The following is a 21,316-nucleotide window of genomic DNA, read 5'->3' as shown; positions in this document are numbered from 1 at the left end:
TGGATGTATTCTTTGAATACTTGTCAGGCTGAGTCCTGTGCAGCCGCAGTGCTGGTGCTCTATTAAGAGTGTTACGGGCGCTGTCCCGGTGGATGTATTGTTTGAATACTTGTCAGGCTGAGTCCTGTGCAGCCGCAGTGCTGGTGCTCTATTACATTACAACATTACATTATTCCACATCATGGTGTAATTCGTGAGTCATCTATAAGCACCAAAGTTAGAATGGTGCTCGATTCCAGCGCGAAGACTGATAATAACATATCGATTAATGATATTTTACATGTCGGTCCTAACTTACAGCCTGACTTATTTGCAGTTCTACTTCGGTTTAGAACGTTCCCTATCACCTTTTGCGCTGACGTTAAACAGATGTATCTACAACTGAAAACCCTTCCTGAACATAATAAATATCAACGCGTTTATTATAGATTTGATCCGTCTGATCCGTTACAATTATTTGAATTTAAGCGCGTTTGTTTTGGATTTTCTTCAAGCCCATATTTAGCGCTTCGGACTTTAAAACAACTAGCCGATGATGAAAGGGCCAAATATCCTTTGGCTGCTGACGTTATTGATCGTGGTAATTATTATATGGACGATATTTTCTGTAGTTGCGATTCGATTCCCGAAGCAGTTGAAGTATCCTCTCAACTTATTAAAATGTTTTCAGCTGGTGGATTTGATCTTTTAAAATGGTCTAGTAATTCTGAAAAGTTACTTTCTTCTTTACCTTCCCATCATTTGCATCCGCAAGCAGTTCATTTTGACTCAAATGAGTTTCATAAAGTTTTAAGTGTAAAATGGGATTCAAAATCAGATACCTTCTCGTTCGAAGTAAGTAACTTAACTAATGTCACAGCAACTAAGCGTAATATGCTTTCTATCATTGCCCGTTTATGGGACGTGCTAGGTTTTGCCGCACCTTTCATACTACACGTAAAACTTCTAATAAAGGAGCTTTGGCTTTTAAAACAGGATTGGGATGAGATTGCTCCTCCTCATATTATTAAAGCATGGAAGAAATTCTATAGTGATTTATCATATACCCCTATTCGTAGACGGGGTAGTAAAAGTGAAAAGATTTATATCTGCGTATTTATATGTCTTGTGACAAGAGCGATTCACATAGAAACCGCAACTGATTTAAGTACTAACTCATTTCTGAATGCTTTAAATCGATTCATGTCGCGCAGAGGTCCAATCCAAGTCATTTATTCTGATAATGGAACCAATTTTATTGGTGCACGTTCCTATTTAAGCGAACTTCAAAATTTCATTTTTTCTAACGCATTCAGTGAGGACTTTCGCTGCGTATTAAACGAAAATCCTATTACATGGCAAATGATTCCGCCTAACGCTCCACATTTTGGTGGTAGTTGGGAAGCGGCAATCAAAAGTGTAAAGACTCATTTATACCGGGTGATAGGTGATCAAATTCTAACGTTCGAGGAGTTCAGCACGGTACTTGCACAGATCGAGGCAGTGATGAACTCGCGGCCACTGTGTCGCACGCTATCCAATGATCCCGGTACCTCTCGCATTATTATATTATATTACATTTGTATAGATTAGATTAATAGATCACTAGGTAGATTATTAAGCTTAATGAACTTTTCGATTATTGTATTCTAGTTTATTTTATTGTTTATTGATTTTTTATTTTGAAGGCCACCCTTCAAGCCCGGGGGAATGGTTGCGCCAAATTCGCATTTTTTTTGTCTTAATGGTTGCTCAATATATCCCTCCTTAATGTCCTTCCCTATGACGGCACTAGTACCGGAACGGGCTGTAGGTGACGCATAATAATGCGTCGACATTTAAAAAAAAAAGGGAAATTGAGCAGCGGGTAGTGTTAATTTGGTCGCCTCGCATTGTGGATTTGTTTCGGTCTCCGCACGCATCGTATCGTTTCATATAACCTTATTAATTATTTATCTTGTTTATTGTAATAATTGTTTTGTGATATATATCGTTACATACTTTTTCGTGATAAAGCGTGTCTGTGATAAAGTTAGTGAAGAAGCTCAAATCCAGCAGCAAGAAGCCACATCCAGCCATAAGAAAGGAAGCCGAGAAGGTTGAAGGTACTGTGCCGTGTCCTTTCTTTCTTTCTCCAGTACAAGACCCAAATATTGAGCAACCGTATTAAGAAAATTACAGTCCACTTTAAATTGCAATAAATATAAATAATATAATCAACAACCAGCGCCGCCATTTTTTTTGGTCCATACGAACCGAGATATATTTCTTAACTTATAGATTTTACTTACGCTCCGCTTATTTTCGCTTAGCATAATAATTTAGCTTAGCTATTGTAATGTAATACTTATAAAATTTCGATTATAATTTGCGTCGCTTTGTTAAACGTACGCGTGACCTTGACATAGTTTGCCGGTCGCTGCAATATACTTTCACTTCATTAAACTTTATTCCTAATTATCTTTTATTGATTTTCTATTCTTTGGCTATTATAAATATAATTCTACGATTATTTTAAATTCACAATGCCGAAAAGTGATAAGACATCGGAATCTACAGATCTAGATATCTAACAACTCATATTATTATTACAAGCCCGACAAAATTCGTATTTTTCTAAGATGCAATCATTATACGATTTGTCGTTAAATATTAACAGTAAAGAAGACGAAAAAAATTTCCAAATTAAAACGTTTAATATACAAGTACTTCGTAGTGAATTTAATGAGTTAGTAACTCAATTAAATATTGAACAAATGAAGCATAACCCTCAGTTCACTCCTTCTTTTCAAACATGGGAGTCCTTTGAGGACCTGTACGTAACCATACAAAGTAAGCTGCAGGAAATTAAAAATACTTCACCTGAGGAGAAATTAGATCACCCGAAATTGAAATTGCCTCCAATTAAATTACCACAGTTTAATGGCGACCCAAATAATTGGACGTCGTTTTATGAAGCCTTTAACCATTTAGTGCATAATAATGGGTCAATTTCGAACTCAGAAAAGGTGTTTTATCTTTGTGGGCAACTAACAGGTAAGGCCCTAACTGTGATCGCTGGCATAAATCCAACCGCGAATAATTATAATTTAATTTATTCTACCTTGGTTGATAAATATCAAGATATACGGTCTCTCGGCTTTCAGTATTTAGATAATATATATAATTTCAAAACATTAACTAGTTCTTCTACAGAGGGTTTAAATAATTTTCTTGATAATTTTGTTACATCAATCGCAGCATTTGAAAAACTAGAAATACCTAATAAATTGAATTTTTTATTTTTATTTTTGGCACTTAAAAAATTAGATAACGAAACAATTATTTCATTTGAGAATTCTGTTAGAAAAGAAAAATTACCCTGTTACACGCAATTAGTTATGTTTTTAAGAGAACAGTGTAAAGTTTTGGATCGAACAAATTCTATTATTATTAAACCGGCTAATAATAAATATTCCAAAACCGTAAAATCTTTTGTAACTTCTATCACTGATACAACAAGTAAAATTTTAAAACCAACGCATACATACCTAAATACGCCGACTGCGCCTACGCAGCCGATGTGTTCCCTATGTACGCGACACGAACATTTGTATACATGCTCGACTTTTCGTAGCATGACCGCCGCGGCTACGGGCACCACGTCTGACGACAGTACGTCACACACGGTACCTGCTAATAAAGGGCGAACTTCGATGACACCTGCGCAATCCCATGACGTCACATCGTGTTCCTTATCCAATTGTAATACATCCCGCACACCTACTACGGTGTTACTCGCTACCGCACGCGTTGTCGCGCATTATCTGGAAGCGCTGGAAGGCTGACTACCTTCATACATTGCAAATGCGGAACAAGTGGAACACGCCAGTTAACCCAATTTCTAACGGTGATGTTGTTATTGTTATTGCTGACAATGCACCGCCGCTTCACTGGCCGTTAGGAATAGTGGAGGAAGTTTTCCCTGGTTCAAACGGTGTCACGCGTGTGGTCCGCGTTCGTACGGCTACAGGTTCCTACATACGTCCTGTAGTACGTCTCTGTCCCTTACCTCGAGAATAGTTAGTTTACATTTGTATAGATTAGATTAATAGATCACTAGGTAGATTATTAAGCTTAATGAACTTTTCGATTATTTGTCTGTCTTTGATTTTTATTAAGTAGATCGTCTTTTTTAATGTATAAACATTATGCTGTGTATATGTCGCAGCCAACTAGCTTTTTTAGCCGTTCAATTAACACCCTAGCCATTTAAAATGGTTTAGCCAGCGGCCTGAAAGATATTTAATAAACTGGCTGGCTAATGCTTAGGCCATTCGTACGATATACTCATTCGGCAGCAATAAAATAGATGAAACATATGACAATATGACAAATATTTATTTTAAAATTAAATGCTTAGGTAAGTCAAATTCACATTAGTATTGTCACTTCACTCTTTCATTGTTCTTGTTGTTTTTCATGAAATTTTGGAAAACACCACAACAGTGGCTGTAGTTTGCCGACGCCATATTGACAGTTTATAGAGTTTCGTTTCGAGTTTGAGAGTGGCAGCAAGTTAATTTAAATTTAAATTAACAGTCTAGGCGAGTAATGAAACGTCATCGACCCAAATCATTTACCTAGCTGTTTGATCAACTTGCTGAACATCTTTCAGGCCGCTAGTTAAACGGTGCCGTTTAGTTAAAAGGCTAGGTTGTTAATTGAACAGCTAATTAAGCTAGTTAGCTGAGAGAAGTAAGAAACATTTAAGAGTTGGGTTTGTAGTCCGTTTTACAGAATAGGAGGGAAACAGGAAGGAGGACAGTCACTACCAGAAGGCTCGCAAATGCATTGCCAATTATTAAAATAACACAAATTCAAAGGCGAAAGTTTTTTTAATTGATATTATTTTGTATCATAGTACTTAGGCAAGCGAGGTCCAAACAGCCAATCCACAATGCATGACTATCATGAGCCATCGAGAGTTCTGTTCTTCGCTGACATAGGAAGGGACGCCGTCTCGTGTTGGAATACGCAAAGAAAGTTGGAACCGCAAAATGTTGCTATTTTGGCGCAGGATAGCGAAAGATTGAGTTATCCCTCTGGTAAGTTTTTACTATTTCCCTCTTAGTGAGTTGTTCTCTGTTTTTTATTACATTTTGGAGTATTTAATTATTTTTATATTAATTCATAATATTCCTCTTAAAAAGTTTGACCTGATTACAGAAATGTTATATGTGTTACTGACAAGGGACAAATATATTTCTTTTAATGTTTTCCATTCTAAGTATACATATAAAATTGTACTCAAATCTATTCTGTATAAGAAGGTATCTATTATTGAGATGTTTGAAGAGAAACATCTAATGCGACTTCCAACAAGGTTTCGTTATGTGTTTAACGTTTCTTGGCCCTCCCAAGGAATAGAAAGAGACAGAGCAATAGTGTGGCACTCAAACGCATACGCATAGTATACCTGTTACATACCAGTGCGAGCGGTAGCAACGAGTATCGTCCAATATTCCAACGCAAGTTTGAGAAAGAAAGAAAGATACACAAAGTTAGAAAGTAGGAGAGAGAAAGAGAGTGAGGTAGATCCCAATCACATGCGCGTAGTATTCTTGCTACAGCGAAGTAAACAGTAACAGTACTTTTTGTTCTATTTTTTATAATATTCATTATTTCATTTACAAAGACGCGATCAATTGTGAATTGTAAGCTTTATATCTGTGATATATCCTTTATTTATACTTTTTAGATTTGCATATTACGGACAACGAAGTTTGGGTGATAGCGAATAAACTACCAAGATTTGGCTACACTGCACTAGATACAAATGAGTATAACTTTTATATTTACAAGTAAGTATTGCATATTCGTTATCGCATTGACTCTGATATTCTTATAAACGCATTTGACTAAAAAAGTTTTAAAATTCATCTTAAATGTGTTAAATATCTTTTAAACCAGAATTTCAAGTCGTACTCAAGTTCTTGTTTTGCATTTTTTAGTCTGCAGGCCCTAAGAAAAACTGATCCATTACTTATATGGTACATAGAATAAGTACAAAATGAGTTTTTGAGTCAAATAAAGTATGTTTTAATAAAAAAATATAATATTTAATCTATTTTTGATATATTTCTGTCGACTAAAACAATTGGAAAAATGCATATATTCATATAGATAAGATAGAAACAATGGCGCGAAAAACTGAGTTGACAAGTCGAATTGCGCCATCTTTATTTTATTTTTTTCAATTTATCCCTAATGGGAAAGGCAAAAGACTGCGCCATCTTTAATTATGAATTGTCATTTCTCATACAACTATGAAACAACCAATCAACGTAAATCAAACTAACGATTTAAAAAATATTTTCAGAGCCAACGTAAGGGACCTTTTATTAGGTACTGTTTGTGAATAAACAGTTTTAATTAGTGGACTTCTACGCAGATGGAACCTGGCATTAAAATTTGGTCTCGTTATTTTAGTAAAAGAAATATTTTGTATATTTGTAATAAGAAAATTAAACGCTATACATTCAGTGGTGTTTTTATTACAAGATAGATTTACTTTGGAAATGTCTATCTTTGTGTCAACAAGGAATTCAGTAATTTTAATGTATAACATTTTATTTAATAATACTAACACAATATATTTTTAATAGCTTCTGGTCTAAGATTTGGCTGCAGGATTAGTGCATTCATGGCGTTTGCTAAAAAACCAATTTTTATATAATTTTTATATAATTAAATTTAATACTAAAAGCGTCGCGCAACCGGCCATCGCTATCCTCGTATAGCACATAATGTTACGCGTTAACTTTTTCACTCCATTAAATATTTATCATCTTTAACAGCCAGCAACCCTTATTTGCGGCCAGATTTAGGCAACCATATATGATAATTAATAGAAAAAAATTAGTTTCATTTCATATATCTACACTAATATTATAAAGAGAAAAACTTTGTTTGTTTGATAGTAATGAATAGGCTCATAAACTACTGTACCGATTTTAAATAGTATATTTCATTACAAGTGCGAAAAGCCTGTCATTGCAACGAGTTCCGACGAATGTCTTTTTTAATACAGTTGCGAAAAAATTAAGCCATTTAATAAAACTATTTGCTTTTTTTTCTCTTCTCTCCACGCAATAAATTCTATGCACGTAGATATGTAGCGACTTTAACGTTTCCAGTAAAATGTTCTCCGAAGCATTTTGTGCAATTATACTGAGTTCGGGTGATATTAATTAAAATAAAATATCGTCGAAATTACTCATTTTCTTTGTGAAATTACATTTTTGGAAAATGGCGCCAACCGCCAAAGAATATGAGTAAATTTTTTTTCTTTTCTTCACTCATTCTGCTCAGGCAAAGGGAATTTCACAGCCAAGTCTTCAGTAGAATATTTGTATTGATATGAAATTAAAAGAAATCAAACCTAACTCATTGAATCCAATCATTAAATATTATATTGAAACAAATTAGTAGCTTCTTTTAAAATATTTGCGTGAATTATAAATACTTCTATGTTTTTTTTTAGTAAAACCTTCGTGGTTGGTTTTTTTCTTTTTAATAGACATTGTTTTGACAGTTGGGAAAGAAAAAGCACGAGTGTGTAATAGCCCTCTTTCCGCACGCTATACGTCTCTGCAATATGCCACTTCTTGAGCAACTGTATCAAAAAATTCTTTCACCATTCGAAAGCTTCATTATACACAAGTAATATAGGCTATATTTAATTTTGAACAAAAATAGGGTTGCGTAAGATATTAGGGATTTTCGGACACAAGGTGTAAAAAATGAAGCAAAAAAGTTACTTATTTTGGTTACCCTGCCTAAACTGTTAAAGATAGAACCATAAAGTGTTATAAGTAATTGTAGATCTTATAAATATCTACAAAAAACTCCGCGACACTATACCTATCTATGTCGAGTGAGGCACAATAACCATAAATGATATACATGGCAAAACGACGTTTGCCAGTTCAGCTAGTCATTGATAAATGTACATTTTTTTTTCAAAAATCAATTAAACATACTAGTGGACGAATCTTAACTTATATGGTACATATATATTCTCCTAGTTATAAATATGCATAAATTTGGCTTTGAGCAAATAACCAATGAACACACTTATTTTGCAGCCAGATCTCATACTATTATTTTTTAATGTTAGCTTTAGAAAATATAAATTTATATTGCTTTATAACCTTTTTCAATAGGTAATATTTTCTAGCATCCAACTAAAACTTCTGTATGCAACAGGTATTGTATTAGTCTACCCAGACATGTTAAATGTATTTTACATCAGCAAAGTTCTCATATGTTATCTATCGCTTTCCTTTCCTAAATTAAAACTAAATGGAATAACTAATAAAATATGTTTAGAATAGTCAATAAAGCTTTTATTTACCACATAAAATAATACACTTATACTTGATTAAAACATGTTTAGTTATCATAATTTAAGTTAAGAAATGACAGACTAGCTATGTTACATAGTTGATATAACTATGTTTAAGATTACAGAGCTAGTTGTCAGTAAACGATTGTGCAGTGTAACATTGTCGTGATAGAGCTAGTACTTTCAGTCTTGAATAGGGGTCACTTTCCCAATCGTAGTGTCTAGACTTTGCTATAACGAGCTTCGGTATCATCCATCGCATTTGCTCTATTTTCGCTACTACATTGTGAAGTTTCCTGTAATAAACATTTATTCTGATTACTTGGTTATCTTATATATAAAATTCTCGTGTCGCGGTTTTTGTGGTTAAACTCCTCCGAAACGGCTTTCCCGATTCTCATGAAATTTTGTGTGCATATCGGGTGGGTCTGAGAATCGAACATCTATTTTTCATCCCCCTACATGTTAAGGGTAATCCACCCCTAAACATTTTTTTTCAATTTTAGATTTAAAATAAATTATGATACAGCATTAGTAAATACATATAACCCTGATTTTTCAACCCTTTACAATCAACCCCTATTTTTTATTTCATTATTAAAAACTTATGCTGTGAACTCCTAGGTAAATACAGAGAAAAAATTACAGAACAACCGATATCAATCAAATTTGCACACCGTGTGCAGTTTGATCTAACTTAAAAGATAGGATAGCTTATATCTCAATTTATACCATGCAAATATTTGTTTATTATTGGATACAATTATAACAGATGGCGCTGTGTTAAAAGTAAAAACGTTTCACATAAGCTATCTACCTTTCACAAAGGTTCTTCTACCGTTTCCCTTGAATAGTTTACTACCATGTTATATAACATAAACCTTAGCCACAACAAAGCTTGGCAGAGTCTGCTAGTTAAATATAAATTTCATAGTAAACTCAAGCGGATGTTTACAAATTAGTACAATATTTGGTTTGTTTAAGGTCAGACAGAACATGATGCAACAAGATTAGCCAGTCGGTGATTTACCGCGTAAATAAAAAACTCAAGATACACACACACAACACATCTGACAAAATCACACACACGCATACAGTATTTTATTTTAAGTCTGTCATGTAAAATTTTTCTTTGATTTTTTTTATATAAAAATAATTTGTATTAGGTTACGTATAATATTTGACTCACGGTTGATGATCTGGTCACCCTGGACACTTGATGATGACACTAGTGTGGGGACTAGCGTCGGTATGATTAGGTACAGTATAATTTTGATTTTGCATATTTTTATTACTTAGGATTTCACTGATATAAAAAAATGTAGGAATGAAATCCCTAATTGTTTTTGATGGTACAGAAAGCTAACGAGCAGGCTTAGGAAGTTAAGCCACCTATGGACATCTGCGACACAAAATTGGCGTTGCCGGCTCTTAAATGGTCCTCTTAAAGTCCTCTAAGTAGTAACGCAAATACAAACGAAACCTACAATTTTTCTTTCCACCAGGATGTCGAACGGATTTAAATAATTTTCTTATATACTACTACTATATTTAAAAATCTTCTTTTTTAAAATTTTCTTATGCCTCGTAATTAGCTATTACTTATATATCAAGCTTATACATTTTTGTTTATAGACATTATTATTTTTATTTTTAGTACATTTTGTTTTAGTCATAGTTAAAATATGTTATTTTGAGTTTTTTTTTTTGTTAATATCTATGCACTTCTTGCACTTTATCCTCTGTAGGTGTTTAATTTTTTATTGTTCCATATTAGGCTTGCCTGGAAGAAATCGTTGTTAGCGATAAGACCGCCCGTGGCCTAATGACGTATGTAACCTGCTTTTATATATATATTTTTTGTATAAGGCAACGAAGTGTTAATAAATAAATACTGGGGCCAGTGACATATACACTATGACATTATACCCATTAAACTATTTAAATTGCACGTAAAATGTCACAAACCAATAGAAAAATATTGATGTTCCATAAAATATAGACGATGCAAGAAACCTGTTCTTGACGAGAATTCTCATTCGAATACAGGATGCATTCCTGTATTGGAATAATAATTAAAATGTAGATAATGTCTGATTAGCATATTTTTTGTTATGCATAATATTTTTTAATTTAAATTTAATATTGTGCAGCTGGTAGCTCTTTTAATTAATTTGAAATAAGATAGTCGAATGTTTTTTCCCATATATATAACTGTATTTGGGTAATGCAAATTGGTTTTTTAATTGTCTATGTGTTGAATAATGATAGATTTAATTGTTTTTAGGTAATTTTCTGTAAAGTAGTCATTAAATAATGGAATTCATGGACAGACGTTATCCCTAATTAAAATATTTTAAATCAAAAAAATACTGAACTTATTGAAGATTGCAGTGATTTAGCTGAAGTGTTTATAAATTTATACTTTATCACCGAAATTTTATTTCTTCAATGTTGGCCTACTGGCTTCAGCGTGTGACTCTTATACCTGAGGTCGTAGGTTCGATCCCGGGCTGTGCACCAACATTTTGTGCGCATTTAACATTTGCTCGAACGGTGATGGAAAACATCGTAAGGAAACCGACATGTCTTATACCCAAAAAAAAAGTCGACGACGTGTGTCAGGCACTGGAGGCTGATCACCTACTTGCCTATTAGATTTAAAAATGATCATGAATCAGATTCAGAACTCTGAGGCCAGGATCTAAAAAGGTTGTAGCGCCACTGATTATTATTATTATTTTATTTCGTCATTTCAAATGAAGCATGGTATAAGTCCCTTTAAATTTCCTTTTATATTTAATCGTAGGAGCTCTAGCTAGTTCTACTCAACCGCGTAACTGTTACTTGTATCTGTGAAAGTAATTTTAGAACTTTTTTTTAAGCAATAAATAGTTACGGTTCAAATATTCAGTTGAACTTCTGGAAGAGATAGCAAACGGAGTATCACTACATTGTATAAAACAAACTCGCTTTCTCTGTCCCTATGTCCCTTTGTATGCTTAAATCTTTGAATCTACGCAACGGATTTTGATGCGGTTTTTTTAAATAGATAGAGTGATTCAAGAGGAAAGTTTATATGTATAATAACATCCATTAAATAGTGGAGAAGTACTGTTATTTTTGAGGTTTCTAATGTGATGTCGTAAATAATTACATTTTTTCCGCTTACATTGCAAACGCAGGCTGAACCGTACGGGTTTTATCAAAATAATGTACTAAGTATTGTACACATTGAAAATGTCTACAGAAAAGTCCGTGATGGTATATATCTATCTCTTATGGATAACCCACATTTTTATATACAACGTTCACAGATTTTCTGTAGTGTATTTAGTATCAGCATTGCACCCGTGCGAAGCCGGGGCGGGTCGCTAGTAACTAATAAAAATCTCTCTCAGGTGACAAATAGTCCAAAGCAACGCCAAGTACAATGCAACGCTGCTTGCATTTGAATGTCAAACATTTCTTATTTAATTGTTCATTACAGTATTGCAAGATCGATACGGTGATCCATCCTTAATGTCCTTCCCTATGACGGCACTAGTACCGGAACGGGCGGGTGTGTGGGTGACGCACAATAATGCGTCGACATTTAAGAAAAAGGGAAATTGAGCAGCGGGTAGTTTTAATTTGGTCGCCTCGCAATGTGTTGATATTTGTTTCGGACTCCGCACGCTCGTATCGTTTCATTTAAACTTATTACTTATTTATCTTTTACTGTCTATTGTAATAATTGTTTTGGGATATATATATCGTTACATACTTTTCGGTGTCTGTGATAAAATTAGTGGAAGAAGCCAAATCCAGCAGCAAGAAGCCACATCCAGCCATAAGAAAGGAAGCCAAGAAGGTTGAAGGTACTGTGCCGTGTCCTTTCTTTCTTTCTCCAATATAAGACCCAAAGATTGAGCAACCATACTTAGAAAAATACAGTCCACTTAAAATTTCATTAGATATAAATAATATAATCAGCAACCAGCGCCGCCATTAAGTTGGTCCTTTTCGAGCCGTATATGTATCATATCTCTTAGTTAGGCATATTTATTTTCGTATATTTTCTTTCAATTTTGTTCGTTAGGTGAAATTGCAGGTGGGCATTTTTTTATTACCTGTATAACGACAATTTTAATATAGATTTTAAATATTATATGACGTATTTATAAATCTATTATCCGTATTTCATATCCCGTATTACGTATTTACGTATTTAATAATATATTGTGCCTGATTTGGTGAGAATGATCATGCGTAACATTAGTACCTACATCACTTTTTTCTAAAAATTGTTTCATAGTTAACAATCGAAATAAATCTGTTTATAGTTTAATTTAATCGTATTGTTCATATTTAATTTTTTTTATTTATAAAGTTAATTTTGAAACGATTAATAATTATTTGTAGATAATATGGACAAAAGAACAAGAACAAAGGCCGGTGAATGTTCACCAATCGAGTTAGAACATGTTCAAAGTTCCATATTATTATTACAAGCCCGACAAAATTCGTATTTTTCTAAGATGCAATCATTATACGATTTGTCGTATTCGTAAAGAAGACGAAAAAAATTTCCAAATTAAAACGTTTAATATACAAGTAGTACTTCGTAGTGAATTTAATGAGTTAGTAACTCAATTAAAATATATTGAACAAATGAAGCATAACCCTCAGTTCACTCCTTCTTTTCAAACATGGGAGTCCTTTGAGGACCTGTACGCAACCATACAAAGTAAGCTGCAGGAAATTAAAAATACTTCACCTGAGGAGAAATTAGATCACCCGAAATTGAAATTGCCTCCAATTAAATTACCACAGTTTAATGGCGACCCAAATAATTGGACGTCGTTTTATGAAGCCTTTAATCATTTAGTGCATAATAATGGGTCAATTTCGAACTCAGAAAAGGTGTTTTATCTTTGTGGGCAACTAACAGGTAAGGCCCTAACTGTGATCGCTGGCATAAATCCAACCGCGAATAATTATAATTTAATTTATTCTACCTTGGTTGATAAATATCAAGATATACGGTCTCTCGGCTTTCAGTATTTAGATAATATTTATAATTTCAAAACATTAACTAGTTCTTCTACAGAGGGTTTAAATAATTTTCTTGATAATTTTGTTACATCAATCGCAGCATTTGAAAACCTAGAAATACCTAATAAATTGAATTTTTTATTTTTATTTTTGGCACTTAAAAAATTAGATAACGAAACAATTATTTCATTTGAGAATTCTGTTAGAAAAGAAAAATTACCCTGTTACACGCAATTAGTTATGTTTTTAAGAGAACAGTGTAAAGTTTTGGATCGAACAAATTCTATTATTATTAAACCGGCTAATAATAAATATGCCAAAACCGTGAAATCTTTTGTAACTTCTAACTCTGATCAAACTAATTTAAAATGTCCTTTATGTCATAGTAAAAATCATGATCAGTTATACGGTTGTCCTGATTTTTTAAAATTAAATGCAAAAGAACGATTCAATATCATTAAAAAACGAAATTATTGTGTGAAGTGTTTTAGCGTAAAACATAAAACCACAAATTGTAATTCTGTTAAAAGTTGTAAAACATGTAATTCTAATACGCACAATACATTGCTGCGTTTTTTGTTAAATTCCAGTTTGTTCAATAAACAGGAGAAACCGTTCGAACCTGCTATCGATGGACTGCGATCAAACGCGCAAGCCATTGAGTCGCAGCGTGAGTCATTGCTAGTCGACAGTACCCCGCGCGTCGCGTCTGGCTCCTTTGACGAACCTAATAACTATCACGCGCTGATTTCTCTGTGTTCATTGCAGAATGAAGCGAATACTTTAATATCACAACCGTCAACGGTTTTACTTGGTACTGCCCGCGTATGTACTCTTGATACGCGTGGTAACCCGCATATTTTGCGTTGTCTTATAGACAACGGCTCTCAAAATCATTTTATAACGACTGAGTGTTGTAAAAAGTTACTATTAAATAACAATACGTTTTCCGAACCTATGTTTGTGAACGGGTTTGGTGGCTGTTCGAATGATATAATAGGAGCAACCAATATTGTTATATCCTCTCGGTTTGTTAAAAATATTAAATATTCTATTAATTCTTTAATCGTGAAACGCATTACGGATTATTTACCCACTTCTAAGGTTGATAGATCGAAGTTGGAGTATTTGTTTAACGTACCGCTCGCCGATGATATATTTCATGAACCCGGTCAGATTGATATGTTAATCGGTGCGCAGCTGTTTTCGAAACTACTCAAGCAGGGTCGTATCCAGGGACCGCCTGGTATGCCTGATGCTGTTCAAACCACATTTGGTTTTATTTTAATGGGTGAAGCGCCTATTTTGTCTACAAATTTTAATATAAAAAGTTCATCGACTTTATGCGCCTACTCGAGTATCCCTTTAGAAAACATTTTGCGAAGATTCTGGGAGCTTGAGGAGCCGTCATCTAAGTCTTCCGCTTTCCTTAGTGAGGAAGAGGAAGATTGTGAACGCATATATAAGACTACCACGTATCGTGAATTGTCAGGTCGATATGTTGTTGCACTTCCATTCAAGAAAAGCCCTCTTAATCTGGGTTCATCTATGGACATAGCTAAAAAGCGGTTTATGTCACTCGAACGTAAATTACAGTCATCGCCTAGTTATCGTGAGGCATACGACAAAATATTCATTGAATATCTGGAAAAAGATTATATTTCTCCTGTAGTAGATCAGTGCGACAATATAGGTTACATTATTCCACATCACGGTGTAATTCGTGAGTCATCTATAAGCACCAAAGTTAGAATGGTGCTCGATTCCAGCGCGAAGACTGATAATAACATATCGATTAATGATATTTTACATGTCGGTCCTAACTTACAGCCTGACTTATTTGCAGTTCTACTTCGGTTTAGAACGTTCCCTATCACCTTTTGCGCTGACGTTAAACAGATGTATCTACAACTGAAAACCCTTCCTGAACATAATAAATATCAACGCGTTTATTATAGATTTGATCCGTCTGATCCGTTACAATTATTTGAATTTAAGCGCGTTTGTTTTGGATTATCTTCAAGCCCATATTTAGCGCTTCGGACTTTGAAACAACTAGCCGATGATGAAAGGGCCAAATATCCTTTGGCTGCTGACGTTATTGATCGTGGTAATTATTATATGGACGATATTTGCTGTAGTTGCGATTCGATTCCCGAAGCAGTTGAAGTATCCTCTCAACTTATTAAAATGTTTTCAGCTGGTGGATTTGATCTTTTAAAATGGTCTAGTAATTCTGAAAAGTTACTTTCTTCTTTACCTTCCCATCATTTGCATCCGCAAGCAGTTCATTTTGACTCAAATGAGTTTCATAAAGTTTTAAGTGTAAAATGGGATTCAAAATCAGATACCTTCTCGTTCGAAGTAAGTAACTTAACTAATGTCACAGCAACTAAGCGTAATATGCTTTCTATCATTGCCCGTTTATGGGACGTGCTAGGTTTTGCCGCACCTTTCATACTATACGTAAAACTTCTAATAAAGGAGCTTTGGCTTTTAAAACAGGATTGGGATGAGATTGCTCCTCCTCATATTATTAAAGCATGGAAGAAATTCTATAGTGATTTATCATATACCCCTATTCGTAGACGGGGTAGTAAAAGTGAAAAGATTTATATCTGCGTATTTATATGTCTTGTGACAAGAGCGATTCACATAGAAACCGCAACTGATTTAAGTACTAACTCATTTCTGAATGCTTTAAAACGATTCATGTCGCGCAGAGGTCCAATTCAAGTCATTTATTCCGATAATGGAACTAATTTTATTGGTGCACGTTCCTATTTAAGCGAACTTCAAAATTTCATTTTTTCTAACGCATTCAGTGAGGACTTTCGCTGCGTATTAAACGAAAATCGTATTACATGGCGAATGATTCCGCCTAACGCTCCACATTTTGGTGGTAGTTGGGAAGCGGCAATCAAAAGTGTAAAGACTCATTTATACCGGGTGATAGGTGATCAAATTCTAACGTTCGAGGAGTTCAGCACGGTACTTGCACAGATCGAGGCAGTGATGAACTCGCGGCCACTGTGTCGCACGCTATCCAATGATCCTTCGGAACCTCTCGCGTTAACACCCGCTCATTTTTTAAACTTAACACCGCTTAAGTATCTACCAGCTAGAGAAATCGAAGAAGATACATTTGCTTTCACGCCATGAGTTAGTTGATAAGCTAGTGCAGTCCTTCTGGAAGCGCTGGAAGGCTGACTACCTTCATACATTGCAAATGCGGAACAAGTGGAACACGCCAGTTAACCCAATTTCTAATGGTGATGTTGTTATTGTTATTGCTGACAATGCACCGCCGCTTCACTGGCCGTTAGGAATAGTGGAGGAAGTTTTCCCTGGTTCAAACGGTGTCACGCGTGTGGTCCGCGTTCGTACGGCTACAGGTTCCTACATACGTCCTGTAGTACGTCTCTGTCCCTTACCTCGAGAATAGTTAGTTTACATTTGTATAGATTAGATTAATAGATCACTAGGTAGATTATTAAGCTTAATGAACTTTTCGATTATTGTATTATTTTTTATTTTAGTTTATTACATTAGTTTATTTTATTGTTTATTGTTTTTTTTTTTTTTTGAAGGCCACCCTTCAAGCCCGGGGGAATGGTTGCGCCAAATTCGCATTTTTTTTTATCTTAATGGTTGCTCAATATAACCTCCTTAATGTCCTTCCCTATGACGGCACTAGTACCGGAACGGGCTGTAGGTGACGCACAATAATGCGTCGACATTTAAGAAAAAGGGAAATTGAGCAGCGGGTAGTATTAATTTGGACGCCTCGCATTGTGTTGATATTTGTTTCGGACTCCGCACGCTCGTATCGTTTCATTTAACCTTATTAATTATTTATCTTTTACTGTCTATTGTAATAATTGTTTTGGGATATATATATCGTTACATACTTTTCGGTGTCTGTGATAAAATTAGTGGAAGAAGCCAAATCCAGCAGCAAGAAGCCACATCCAGCCATAAGAAAGGAAGCCAAGAAGGTTGAAGGTACTGTGCCGTGTCCTTTCTTTCTTTCTCCAATATAAGACCCAAATATTGAGCAACCATACTTAGAAAAATACAGTCCACTTAAAATTTCATTAGATATAAATAATATAATCAGCAACCAGCGCCGCCAGTGTGTAAAAGTAAATAATTACTGTTGACGTAATCAGCAAATAAGAAAATCAAAGACCCCCTATGGTGCTTACGTAAAACTTGCACGACCCCAGGCAGCAGCCATTGCACAAAACAAGAGCTATTTTAGGAATACACAATACAAACTATTTAATTAGTAATCATTTCAATAATATTCTTACATCGGTGAAATCAAGAGCAGCTTTCAAAATCAACAATTATTTAATATCGATTTAGTTTAAGTCTCTTTTAAGAAATTAGTATTTTTTATTTTCACAATTTTTAAGAGGAAAATTCAGGTCAGGTCGTCTCTAACTAAGAAATAAGGGGTGAGGTAGTACCCGGTTACATACATATACTACTTATATATTAATAGTTTTGTCTGTGTATGTGTACTTTTATGTCTTTTTTTAAGGACCTGTGACAACTCCGCCTGATACAAATGGTAAGCAATTATTTTTATCTTATTCATTTTATATAATATAATATAATTAGCATTCGGCAAACTGATTTTTTGCTACGTAAAGGGAGAGAAGGTTAAATGTGAAAATCACAAACAAAACACTACAAAACTAAAGGAAGATTTATTTCAAATTGTGGTGGCGGCTATCCAGACATACATCGTTTATTTTGATCTGGATATCGGTCCATCAGGCTGAGGAACGGCCACATGATATTTTCCATTTTGTTGGGTTTTGTAATTTATTTATTTATTTATTTATTTATATTGTACTCCTACAGCTAACACAAAAAACAAATACACCGAGAACATAGCCACAGATGGAATACATGATACATTATAATAAAAAGATTTACAAAAGGGAACAAACAAACAAAGTATTTAATACAATAAACTGATTTAATACAAGTAATAATAATAATAAGCGAGGTATATCATGTAATGAAGATTCAAATTTAATAAGTGATACCTATATATATTATGTTACATAGAAAGAAACAACTTTATTAGACACTATATACAGGAATGTTTCGATAAAGTAGAGTGCACTGGCCCCCACACTAGGATTCCCTGTCTTGTGGGCAGCCAGTCTGTTCCTTTTCACATCTTAACAGTAATGCTTAATTATTTCTAAGTAACACATTTATATTTATACTATTTTTGTACAATAAGAATATTTTCTGTATCAGTATAGGACAGCTTAACAAGATATTGTTTGAGATTTTTAGTAAATGTATGTAATGTGATTTTTGTAATGTTAGTGATAATTTTGTTATAAGTATAACATACTGTTACGAGCTAGCGGATCGGATAGAAACTGCCGTCGATTTCTTCAAGGGTTTATTTCAATAAAATCTACGAGGAATTCGTTAACACTAATATCTGGAAATGACGCACAGAAAAGCACTAAAAACACACACAATGAAACACTGTCACTAATCACTTAAAACACTCAGTACTTTATCACTGGTTCGCACTTATTCGCACTTTTTCTCTTCGGTGTTTATCGCTTGGAATCGCATTCAAAACTGAACTGAGTGGTCGCGTTTCGGCTCACTTATATATCCCTGGGAAGAATCTCGAACGATGTTTCCGATGTTTACGAGAACTTTCTAGGCGGGAGCGCTACTGAGTAGCGATCGCCTAATTCTAGAACGCGCGTACTTGCTATCTCCTTCGCACACTGCTACGTGCTTGTCGTACGACGTTCTAGAGTTCTCGGTCTAGCTTCGAGAAGGTTCTTATCTTTTCTCTCTTTCGCGTATCAAACAGTGCTTGTCCCACACCTAGAAAATTCGTTCTAGAATATTCCTTCATCGAAGGGGTATAACCAGGCCTGAAAACGCCTGAAAACGGGTCTGCTGAAAAGTGTACCATTCGTCTATACGTGTTCTGAAACCGACTGAAAAAATGTTTCAGCCTCCTGAAAACTACGGCAACATTGTGTAAATTTCGATTTTCTAATATGTGATTGACCCTCTCCTGAAACGGTCATAAATCATATTTCAGCCTGCTGAAAAGTTCTCTAAGTAGTGGAAAAATCTAAAAACATTGCAGTTGACCCGTCTTCGTAACAATACTAAACATATTTTGTTTATAATGTGAATTTTATAACAGCTGACGCGAACAAATTCTTCATACAATACAACAATGTGCCCATGGGTGCCGAGAAAGTTGGGCATCGATTATTCATCGCATTACCTCGACGTAGATATGGTATAGTAATTTTTTTTTAAAGATTGTGTTTTGGTAGAGTCAAGGGCGGATCGTGGTCAAGTCAAGAACTTATACGTTTGCCATCATAAATTAAATTAATTAAATATTGAAGGTATGTAGTTACATAAAATCTGTATGGTGACAAAATATCGAAATGAAAACATTATGTTCAATTAGTGATCCACCTAATCCCATTAATAAATGCTAATCGCAGCGATTGTTTGAGTAAGCCCTCAATCAAAGTCGGGTTAAATCATTGTCAGAAAATTATCTCAAGTTAGGTTCATTTTCACGTGTAACAAGAGTTTTAGATTTGCCGCCAATTCACAAAAAAACAAATGACAAATGAAGCAACATACTAAATTATGTTTCCAAAGAGTTCTAAAATTGAAATTCAAAAAAGTCTTAATTAGCAATGTTTCTAACTGGCCAGTTCTAAACATTTTCAGTGTGAATTATTAATTACAGGAATACCAGCCACGTTGAACTACATAGATTTGAACGATCAAAATGGCCGATCGCCAGGCACCTTATGAAGATACCGACCAAAGCATCCATGCCCAGACAATATCTGCGATAGCCGAAACGTCACAGCACCCCAATGTCTATTCACCCAGTCTTTTAGGACTGGGCGGATTGCCCCTACCGTCAATGCACCAGCGCGGGGCGTAGCAAGATCGTCAGACCACCTTTTAAAAAGAATGTCTCTGGCATGACGCCTCACATGCCCCGCTATTTCCCCCCATGTGACGTTCCCGCTATCCATTACCTCGGCCTTCGCGCGGTATGAGGCAGCAATCACTTCTACCTCCCGCTCCCAAGGAGGAGTTCCAGCTAACACACAGGCCGCCTCAAACGATACTGTACGGTAGCAGCGAGCTGCCCGAGCCGCGATCACTCGCTGCGGCCTCCGTATAAGCATACGGTTCGTCCGCCTGCTCAGCGCGTCGTCCCAAATGGGGGCCCCGTACAGGGCCATACTGCGAATGATTCCGCAGTACAGCCGGCGCACGCTCTGGCATGGGCCTCCAAGGTTAGGCAAGAGCGTGCCAAGTGCTCCTGCCGCCCTCACAAGTCTCCCCTCGAGAGATTTAAAATGGGGCTCGAAATTCCAGCGACCATCTAAAACAAGACCAAGATATTTCATGGAGGGGGCCACCGGAACCCTAAGGCCTTCAATCACCAATGCCGCCCCCGAAGGAGGACCCATCTTTGGGCCATGAAATAGCAGGGCTTCCGTTTTGTCAAGGGACACCTTGAGACCCAGGGCCTGGATCCGCCTAACAACAAGCCTTGTACCGGCCATCGCAAGCTGAGCCACCTCCCCAAATGACCCTCCGCTCGCTACGACTAGAGTGTCGTCTGCATAGCAGAAGAGGCGCATCCCAGGAAGCAGTGCACCTCGCAGCACCCAATCATAGCTAATATTCCACAGAAACGGTCCAAGAACTGATCCCTGTGGAACTCCGCACATCACCGGATAGCGAACGATTTCTCCCTGTCCGTTCACAATAGCGACCTGTCGTCCTTCCAGATAGCTCCCTACTATTCGGCGCAAGTACAGGGGAACCTCGAAAAATTTAAGGGCCTCTGTGATCACG

General features: G+C 35.5%; 1 protein-coding gene and 1 long non-coding RNA gene across 2 annotated transcripts in view; both read left to right on the top strand.

The window, feature by feature from the left end:
- Positions 1-692: 692 nt before the first annotated feature.
- LOC123690452 (L-dopachrome tautomerase yellow-f2-like) overlaps positions 693-21,316 on the top strand; it is a 30,400-nt gene continuing 9,776 nt past the window's right edge. The window contains 5 exon segments of the mRNA XM_045633880.1: positions 693-700; positions 1,996-2,084; positions 17,955-17,984; positions 19,617-19,715; positions 20,184-20,240. Of these exon segments, the coding sequence (XP_045489836.1) occupies positions 693-700; positions 1,996-2,084; positions 17,955-17,984; positions 19,617-19,715; positions 20,184-20,240 (283 nt within the window).
- Positions 4,847-6,503, top strand: LOC123690491. The gene is made up of 3 exons (XR_006751112.1): positions 4,847-5,066; positions 5,720-5,822; positions 6,341-6,503. It is a non-coding gene; the product is annotated as an uncharacterized LOC123690491 (long non-coding RNA).

This window comes from Pieris rapae, chromosome W, assembly GCF_905147795.1.
Source record: "Pieris rapae chromosome W, ilPieRapa1.1, whole genome shotgun sequence".
Taxonomy (NCBI): domain Eukaryota; kingdom Metazoa; phylum Arthropoda; class Insecta; order Lepidoptera; family Pieridae; genus Pieris; species Pieris rapae.
Note: the sequence above shows the minus strand (reverse complement) of the source record. Positions and strands in the feature narration are given on the sequence as shown.